Source organism: Jaculus jaculus, chromosome 8 (assembly GCF_020740685.1).
Source record: "Jaculus jaculus isolate mJacJac1 chromosome 8, mJacJac1.mat.Y.cur, whole genome shotgun sequence".
Lineage (NCBI taxonomy): Eukaryota > Metazoa > Chordata > Mammalia > Rodentia > Dipodidae > Jaculus > Jaculus jaculus.
Window position 1 is genome coordinate 103,775,247 of NC_059109.1, and position 9,422 is coordinate 103,784,668.

The 9,422-nt window shown below is 52.7% G+C and overlaps 1 protein-coding gene across 1 annotated transcript; it reads left to right on the forward strand.

Moving 5' to 3' along the window:
* Window positions 1–286: 286 nt before the first annotated feature.
* Pax1 (paired box 1) lies at window positions 287–9,036 on the forward strand. Its single transcript, XM_045157421.1, has 5 exons — window positions 287–560; window positions 1,024–1,653; window positions 3,288–3,430; window positions 3,829–4,051; window positions 8,865–9,036. Exons 1-5 carry the CDS (start codon window positions 287–289, stop codon window positions 8,954–8,956), a joined length of 1,362 nt encoding a protein of 453 aa, XP_045013356.1. The 3' UTR covers window positions 8,957–9,036.
* The last annotated feature ends 386 nt before the right edge of the window (window positions 9,037–9,422 follow it).

The following is a 9,422-nucleotide window of genomic DNA, read 5'->3' on the forward strand; positions in this document are numbered from 1 at the left end:
GTGTGTGTGTGTGTGAGAGAGAGAGAGAGAGAGGGGGGGGGAGAAAGAGAGAGGGGTGGGGTGGAGAAAGATGGGTGGGGGTGGAGAAAGATGAAGGGGGGAGGACAGCAGGAAGGGGTAGAGTTTCTGGGCGGGGAGGGGGGGCGTCGGGGTCCGGTGACGGGAACCAATGAGCTGCCAACTCTGGCGTCTCCGGCGTGACTGCCGAGATTGACGTGGAGGACACGTCAAATTGATTCTCGCACGCCGCCGCCGCTTCCCGGTCAGACGAATTTCTCCCAATCGGATGAAGTTGACCCTGGGCCTGGGGTCGCGGGCCTGGAGAGTGTCCTGGGAGCGGGCGGCGGCGGCGGCGGCGGGCCCCGCGGTGGGCGGCGGCGCGCGGGGCAGCGGCGCACGGCGCGTCTCCAGCCCTCCGCCGGGCCGCCGCGGCTTTCGGCTCGCGCGCGCCCTCCCTCTATGCCTCTCCCGCGGCGGCGGCGCCCGAGCTTTCCCGGACTGCGCCGGGCCCGGCCCCCGCCGCTCCGGCGCCAGGCAGCTGGCCCGCCCGCGCGCTATGGGTAAGGGGCGAGGAGAGGCAGGCCGGGCGCGGGCGGGCTCCGGAGGTGGGTAGAGACTCCGCCGCCTCCCTTCCCTGCGATGCCCTTCTTCCCACCACCCCCCCCCCCCGGGCAAACAGTCCTGGGTCCCCGGACCAGCCGCATCTTCCACACGTTTGCAAGCCCTCGAGGGGCTGTCCCTTAAGTTCTGGGGGAGGGGGGAGGTTGAGTCCAGACTTAGCAAAAGTCGCGAAAGGGCACCGAGGTGTCCTCTTTAGGGTTCCCTACTGTGGCTCACTGGCTTGGAGCTGGTCCCGGACCTTTGGCTCTCAGAAGCTGTGCTGTGTGGGGGGGGGGGGGGGACCTGCAGGTCCTAGTCAGAGGCACTCCAGGGTTCAGGGTCCACCGCCGTGCCTGGTCACCCCTGGCTAACCTGCCGGTGTTTTCTTCCCTGCCGGCCCACTCGTGTCCGGCGTGTCCGCAGAGCAGACGTACGGAGAAGTGAACCAGCTGGGTGGCGTGTTCGTTAATGGCCGTCCCCTTCCCAACGCCATCCGCTTGCGCATCGTGGAGCTGGCGCAGCTGGGCATCCGACCCTGTGACATCAGTAGGCAACTCCGCGTCTCCCACGGCTGCGTGAGCAAGATCCTGGCGCGCTACAACGAGACTGGCTCCATCCTGCCCGGGGCCATCGGAGGCAGCAAACCTCGAGTCACCACCCCCAACGTGGTCAAACACATCAGGGACTACAAGCAGGGAGACCCTGGCATCTTTGCCTGGGAGATCCGCGACCGGCTACTGGCCGACGGAGTGTGTGACAAGTACAACGTGCCTTCAGTGAGCTCTATCAGTCGCATCCTTCGCAACAAGATTGGCAGCCTGGCACAGCCCGGGCCATACGAAGCAAGTAAGCAGCCGCCGCCGCAGCCCGCGCTGCCCTACAATCACATTTATCAGTACCCCTATCCCAGCCCCGTGTCGCCCACGGGCACCAAGATGGGCAGCCACCCCGGAGTCCCCGGCTCAGCCAGCCATGTCAGCATCCCTCGTTCATGGCCCTCCGCACATTCGGTCAGCAACATCTTGGGCATCCGGACGTTTATGGAGCAAACAGGTCAGTTGTGGTGTCTTCTGTAGTAACTACTTTCTGCGCAAGGGCAGAATTGGGGCCGGGAGGAACTTGGAGCGAGGGAGCACATCACAAGCCCTCCTCCTTGGACTGGTTTTGGCTTATGAGATAGTTCAGGACTGGGCAGGGAAACTGGGGGTCCAGAGCCTTCCTTGGGAGCCTTTGGACACATTGAACTTTTCATGACAAATACTGAAAATATTTCCCAAATGGAAGAGCCGTCCCTGACCACAAATCCAGAGGCCTGAAATTGCCCTTTTCATTCTTGTTCAATGAATGCAAAAGCCTATCGCCAAATCTAAGCCAAGCAGACTGTTCAGGCCCTTCTGTGACCCTTTATTTACCACGCAGGATCCTTCAAGGGTTCTGTGTACCGCCCCTCGCTCAGGCCCAGCGGTTGTGTTAAGTGAGAAGGAAAGGGACCCTGTGGTCACTTTTGTTAGTGTGGCCCAGATCGCTAGCATGTCCAAAGGTCTTGCATGTCCTGTCATTAGGATGGGGGTAATGGCGCCCTACAGCCACAACTGATAATCGCACAGATTTGTGCTTTGCCTAAAATTAAAATTAAAGAAACACCTTTAATCCCAGCGCTCAGGAGGCACAAGTAAGAGGATTGAAGTGAGTTTGAGGCCAGTCTGGGACTGTAGAGTGAGCTCCAGGACAGCCTGGGCTAGAGTGAAGCCCTTCCACGAAAGAACAAACCAAAATAAATAAATAAATAAATAAAATCAACTGTTGGTCATTTCTAGTGGGGTCAAAAGGCAGCAGGTTTCAGACAAGTTTGGTGGAAAAGGGCACCTGGGGGCCTTTCGTCCCCTGACCTCAGTGGCTGGGGAAGGAATGGATCAGACTTAGGAGGGTAAGCAGCAAATTCCATAGCAGCTCTAAAGAAACAAAGGAGGAAGGTGGATGGCTTAGCCCTGGCTTCAACAGGGTGGGCAGCCTCTGAGGCTCTCTTCACTGTTTCTTTGGGTGGCTCTATACAAGCCTGGCCTTGCTTTGTGGGCCAAAGCTTCTGGTGGTCAGGAGCAGGCACCTGGCTGGAAAGGGATGCCACCAGTCCTGAACTCAGATATGGGGGCTTCCTTCAGCTGGTTGGGCGCGCCCACATGACCCTTGGGAGCAGCTGCAGCAGTGTGCCTGGGCCGTGACTCAGGCTGTCTGGTTTATGCTTTATTTGGGAAACCCCTGGTGTTTGCAGAGGTAGTTCAGCGCAGTCCCCCGGTTCTCCAGTTGAGAATTAAGAGGCGAAGAGGAGGTTTTCACAATTTTCTTGAGGCTGATCTTGAACTTGGACTTTTCTGATTGCCCACTCTGAGCAGCGGAGGGGCTGCACCTCGCCCCAGCTACTTGTCTTTTCGTTGGAAGCGGGTGGAGTGTTGAGAGAGGAGAAGGGCAGGCCTGATAATCTTTTTTCCTTGGCCTGTCAGAAGGAAAAGCAAAGTCCCGGGTGCCGGGCCTGCGCCCTTTCTCCGCTTCAGATGGCCCTGGAGTGTGTGACTACCTCCAGGTGCCCGGCAGACGCTTGACCTCGTTCACAGATAGCTGGTGTGCAAACGTCTGGGTTGGGGGTCCGCACCTGTGCCCAGGCCTTCTGCTCCATACCCTGTCCCCCGCAGGGGCCCTGGCTGGGAGCGAAGGCGCTACGTACTCCCCCAAGATGGAAGACTGGGCCAGCGTGAACCGCACCGCTTTCCCTGCCACTCCAGCAGTGAATGGACTAGAGAAGCCTGCCTTGGAGGCTGACATTAAATACACTCAGGTAACCCGAGGCAGGGCCTGAGGTGACCTTCCCTAGCCAGAGGTAGGGGTAGGGTGAGGAAGGAAGAGAGAAAGGACAGTCGCCTAGGAGGCAATGCCCTGAGCCAGGCCCGCAATGGTCTTCCTCGTCTCCCGGGATGATGCCCTAGTTTGGGAGGCTTTGAAAAGCAAGCTGGAAGACCCGACCACAGGATTCCCTTTTCTCCAAACCAAGGCGTCTACTCTTTTTATTATCATTATGATAATATTTGAGTAGTTTTTTTTTTTTTTTTGGATTCCAGTTAGTCCCGGCGTAGCGACAAGCGACTGGAAAGTTGGGGGCCCAGGTCGCCACGTTGCTTGCTGGAGAACCCAGCGCAGGGTTTATCTATTGATGTGGCGTCCCCTCTCTTTCCGCAGTCCACCTCGGGCCTCACTACGGTGGGCGGCTTCCTCCCGGCCTGCGCTTACCCAGCCTCCAACCAGCACGGCGTGTACAGCGCTCCAGGCGGCGGCTACCTCTCCCCGGGACCACCCTGGCCACCGGCGCAGGGACCCCCGCTGGCGCCTCCTGGGGCTGGTGTGGCTGTGCACGGCGGGGAGCTGGCTGCAGCAATGACCTTCAAGCATTCCAGCCGAGAAGGTGAGGGGCAGCAGCTGGAAAGGTTAGAAGAGGGGTTGTGGAGTCTCTGCGAGTGAAGGGGGAGAGGGAGGGAGGCAGAAGGGGGGGGGGACGAGAGACAGGGAGACAGAGAGAAAAGGGGGGGAGGGAGAAGGGTAGCTCTTATAATTCTAAGAACACGTCTTTCGAGCTAAATGTTAACACAGCAGCGTCTTGGAGCAGATTCGTTTCTAATAGGGGTCCCTTAGAAAGTAATACCGTTGCGTTAGAGGTTGAGAGAAGCTGCAGCGCTGTCACCCTCGACTCTCTCGAGAGAAGGGGAACAGGGACACGCTGGCCAACAGGATTGGGTTCTGGCACTCTTGGCCAAATAATTGCTCTCTCTGGGCCTCAGTTTCTCCATCTCTGTAAGAGTCTAAAAGGCACCTTCCGCTCCTACATTTGTGTGACCCATAAACCTTTGCTCTCTGTGAGGGACCTGTCCTGGCACTTGAACCCTTACAAATGGGGTTGGACCTGCCTGCTGTTCTCCACACCTGGGTTCTTGCGATGGTCATAGCCACCTGTGTCTTCCTGGTCCCCCTTTTCAACCAGGCTCGGGCCTCCCCTTGAATTATTTCTCTTCAACACATATGTGGGAAAAGAGAGTGCATTTCAATCATGCATCCTAAGTCTAGACCTTTTTGAACATTGCATGTTTTCTGTTTGGGCATTTTTCTTTCTGGGGCAATGTATTTAAGAGTTTGGCTCCTTCCTTTTCTTTATTCCTCCCTCCTTCTCTTCTATAAATTTAATTCCTAAAAAGCTAACTATGAGATTTGAATTGATCCATAGGGCCAGCAGTCTGGGGGACATTTTTTAAACACTGCCCATAGAGGGTTTTGTTTGTTTGTTTGTTTGTTTTCACTTAATTTGGGACAATTTACCTGCCTTTGATTGCATCTGTCAATTTTGAACATGCTTGGGTATGGGTTCTGATTAGCAAAATTTTGCAACTTCACCTTGACAGGGGTGGGGAGGTATCACCTCAAAGGAGTCAGCAGCGAAGGGAACAGCACACAAACCTGAAGGGCAGCATGGGATAGAGGGGTCTTCTGGGAAGCCGGGAGAGGCTAAGGACGGGCAGCCAGGTGATGGTGCCTCCTAGGTAGAAAGAACTATTTCCAGGAAATCTTGGTGAGGCAGGAGGGGTTCTGCAGGAAGGATTAAAGGTGTCATCCACAGCAGTGAAGTGGTGGAAAAAATGGTTTTTCCTATTTTTTAAGAAAATATATTTTTTTTTTTGTGAGACAGAGAGAAAAAAAATTTAGATTGAGAGAACACGTGCACACTGGGGTCTCTTGCCACTGCAGAAGTACTCCAGATGCATGTGCCATGTTGTGCACCTGGCTTTACATGGACACTGGGGAATTACTGAACCATGGCAAGCAAGTGCCTTTACCTGCTGAGCCATCTCCTCAGCCCCAAAATAAGTTTTCTGTTTTCACCTTGTCACACATCCTACCATGTCAGGAGAATGCTCATTTGCCTAACTATTCAGAACTCCAAGTAAGGTAAAATGTTTATAAAAGTTGACAACTCAATTTAGTTTAATTTAAATAACAGAATAATACTGCTTTCTCATTCAGTGGAAAATTCAAGTGTGAGAGAATTTTTAAAACTGAGAAACTGAACTCTTCTTAGCTCTCTATTTAAAGGCAGCTGAGGGTCTCAGGATATGGGCTTTCCTCAGGTTCTTGTCCCTCACTTCTCCTCTGCCCATCCTTGTTAATAATGAAATTGAAATAGCATTGGCCTGATTGTGCTCAGTTAGCTGAGCAGGTTTACTTGGACTCAAAACATATACCTCATACAAAATTGAATGATTCTCTTGGGTTGGCTACAATGAGAAGTAAGAGGTAGCAAAAAACGAAAAAGACTGTTATCTTCAATGGGACTCCTTGAGTTCTCAGTAGAGCCACCTTGTCTTGGAGGTGCCTCAAACTCTACATTACAAACAGATGACAGGGTGTAGACAAGATCTACAGGTAACTCCCACAGTCACTAATTTTAAAATCAGCTTGGGAAGGAATTTGAATTTAATATTCAGATACATTCTTTGATTGATTTTCTTTAGCAGGCAATTTCCTTGTCAGAAATAGAGTATCGAATTATGCCAGTTCCTTGGGTCCCTATGATGATCATATCTACTTCCTTTGATGAAATCTTGTTTTCAAAACTTACAGCCATAGGCAGCTACATTGGTTATTAAATTAATGATTTCATGTCCTGACCCACATAGCTCTTTAAATGGTTTGAGTAAAGAATTATGCAGTCACTCAGGCTTATCATGAATAAGGATTTCGCAAACTATCATGCAAGTGTCTGTGCTTGGTGATCATAAAAAAATCATTCATTACTATCTATTTTCACAGCATGAGAATTATATAAACACTTGTGCTGTGAATTTTGACACTTCTGGTCAGCATAAAAATAGGCTTAAGAGATTTCCTCCAAACTGATCTCTGAAAAGACAAGGAAAGGTTCTACAAATTACTGCCATAATTGACACATTCATAATGGTAGGATTAACACTGCACACATTTCTTTTCAGAATAGAATTTTTCTTTGCTGAAATGATATGAGTCCATAGTCATTGGAATACAAATTTGAATACACTGTTAAAAAAGGATTTGATTATCTAATGCATACACACTAACACAATAATTATTAGTGTGTTCTCTCAACTATGTACAAATGGACACCTTAAAAGTTATTCTCAGGGGAGCCTCATCAAATGTCAAATCATACATCTCAACTTACTAACTTTATCTTGTTGCAAGTTAGCATGGGTTCCCTATAATGTAGGCAAGAAAGTATAATTCATATTCCCGAATCCTGAAGGGAGAACTTAGTTCTTGGGAACTGAGAGAGGAATAGGCAAGCCTACTTCACCTTCACATGGAGGGAGTGGCATTCCGGAAACCTCTATGTCCACCCACATGTCTTTTTGTAGCTTTGAGAGGATCTTCTTGGGCAAGGTGATAGAACCCTTTGACCTTCTCTCAGGACAGGTGGCATTTATAGCACGTTTCTGAAGCAAGCAAATCTTCAGGATTCTAAGCTCCCTTCCATCAGGGCTCTACAATGACAAAACCAGAAATAAAATCTGTGCCACTTTCTGCCTTCCAGACCAAATTTGCACAAAGAAGACATATTATTTATATTTGACAGGAATAACTCCCAGCTTTGTTCCGGTTATCTCTGATCGAGGATTAACTCTTGGAGAATACTAAAATTGAGTTTTTTCAGGGATCACTAAACAGGCACTCTCCACCCTGAGGACCAGTGCCACTCTTCCTTGTCTCCTGTGACTTAGCTCTATGCCTCTTCTGGTTTTTGTCCCAGTGCATGTGTGGCCATTGCAGCCCCAGTGTTTAAAAATGTATGCCCTATTCCAGCCCCAAGAGATTAGAGTATGCAAGGATCCGGCATCTGGCATCCGAGGCCCCCATCCACACCCACCCACATTTCCCAGGGTTCCGTGAAAGGCCTTGACAGGGAGGAGGGGCGGGTGGCTGGGGAGCTGCCTCACTGCTCGAAATTGCGGGAGGATTGGCCCCTGAAGGTGGGCTGGAATCCATCTTCTGGGCTCCCCCATGTTTATTTTTCACCTGGTCATTTTCTCCTTGTCTCTGAAACTAAGGCAGAACCCTTGCCCCTCAGATATTGTCTAAACAGCTCCTCACTTTTGAAGTGTGTGGGCTGGGTAGAAAGAAAGGGTCTGGGTACTTGTTGGCTCCGAAGTCATCACTGATTGGGAGAGAGAGGAACGGAGCAGCCTAGGAGTTCTGTTCTGGCCTGACAACACCTCGTCAGAATGCCTGGGAAACCAGCTTGTGTGCGCCCATGTGTGTTTGCGAGCTTTTGCACGTTCGAACCGCGGTGTGACTTCCACATCCGGACAGTTAGAGAGATTTGTGCTTGGGGCTGGGAGGAGAAGGATAGCCAGCAAGCCAGAGTTCCCTCTCACCCCTTTGAAGGACTTGTTGGAAAAAGAAGAAAATTGAAAATAGGCCTCTTTAGGGATCAATAGTCCTTCCGCCTCCCCCCCCCCATGGAAGAAGCTGAGCTGCCTGGGGACTCCAGAAAGGAAAAGATGGCATTGCACAATTGGGGCGTCACTTTCTGGCTTCCAGTAGCAAAACTTGGCACCTTTCCAAAACCCCAAATAGTAGAGCTATGCCCAGAGCACCGCCTGACCTGTCAAGCCCACTGCCATGTAATCCAGAGGCCCACGGGCTCCAGGATATGCCATGCGCAGCCCGTACGGTACTAGGAAGCTTGTATTTAAAGCGTCAGCTCTCCTGTGTCCGAGGCACCCGGCAGGAATATTTGATGGCCAGTTTTCCCCACGATTTTCCCACGTGCACTCCCGCAGACCACTAGCTGCTCCAGGAGCTTGGGAGATCCGCTGCGGTCTGGGGTGGGTTGGTGGGTAGGTGGTGGGATGCCAACTCTCAATTTTCCTTCTGGTAAAGTCCTGGACGGTTCGGAAGATCTCCGCCGCCTGCAGGGCGCATCACCCCGTTTACAGAGCAGATAGTGACCCGCCCCGGGAGGAAGGGGACTTGTCAGACTATAGGGTGAGAATGGGAGTGAAGTTCAGGCGAAGTGGACTCGCTTGTTGAGCCCTCCTCTCAGGTGGCTCCATGCAGGGGACAGGGAAGGATAGACACCCCACGGGCGGGCGCACAGGTGATTGGATGAGCAGAGGTCTCCTTGGAACGACTAGGGGTGCTCCTGGGTCCGGGAGTTAAGCGGTGACCCAATGCCCCTGTGCTTCCTCCCGTAGGGGCCGACCGGAAGCCCCCCAGCCCTGGTGGCAAGGCCTCGGATGCTCTCGGTAGCTTGCACGGACTGCCCATCCCGGCGTCGACCTCCTAGGAGCCGCTCTCCGTCCGGAGCCCAGCGGACGCTGGCCCGCGGCTCACTCACTCCCCGGGGCGGCCGGCGCGGGCAGCATGGAGGACCAGCGGCGCGGAAGCCCGGACCGCGTCCTGCCTGCCAGGGGCTCAGCACGCCAAGCTTCCTTTGCGAGCCCGGTGGGGGTGGGGTCTTCTAGGCTTTTCTGAACCCTAGCTTTCGCCTGTTGCAGCCTGGTCACCATCCCAGCTTCAACGTGGTGTCCCGCAGCCTCATCAGCTCCAACTTTCTTTAGGTCTGTTTTTCTGTTGTCCTTTCTTTCCGCCTCCCTTTCCTTCTCTTTCTTGTCTCTTGACTTTCCTCTTTCCCTCTCTTCTTCCTAGGTTCGCCCCCCTCCCCTTAAATCTCTGCTCCATTCCCGCTTCTTTCTCCTCCGCCCTTCTTCTTTTTCACCCACAAGGGCCCTATTTCCCTTCATTTGTACCGC

Bases quoted from the DNA above. Each gene is read 5' to 3' on its own strand.
- Pax1 (XM_045157421.1), top strand. From the start codon at position 287: ATGAAGTTGACCCTGGGCCTGGGGTCGCGGGCCTGGAGAGTGTCCTGG. The intron at 561-1,023 runs GTAAGGGGCGAG...GCGTGTCCGCAG, and splicing joins GGCCCGCCCGCGCGCTATGG to AGCAGACGTACGGAGAAGTG. The intron at 3,431-3,828 runs GTAACCCGAGGC...CTCTTTCCGCAG, and splicing joins CTGACATTAAATACACTCAG to TCCACCTCGGGCCTCACTAC.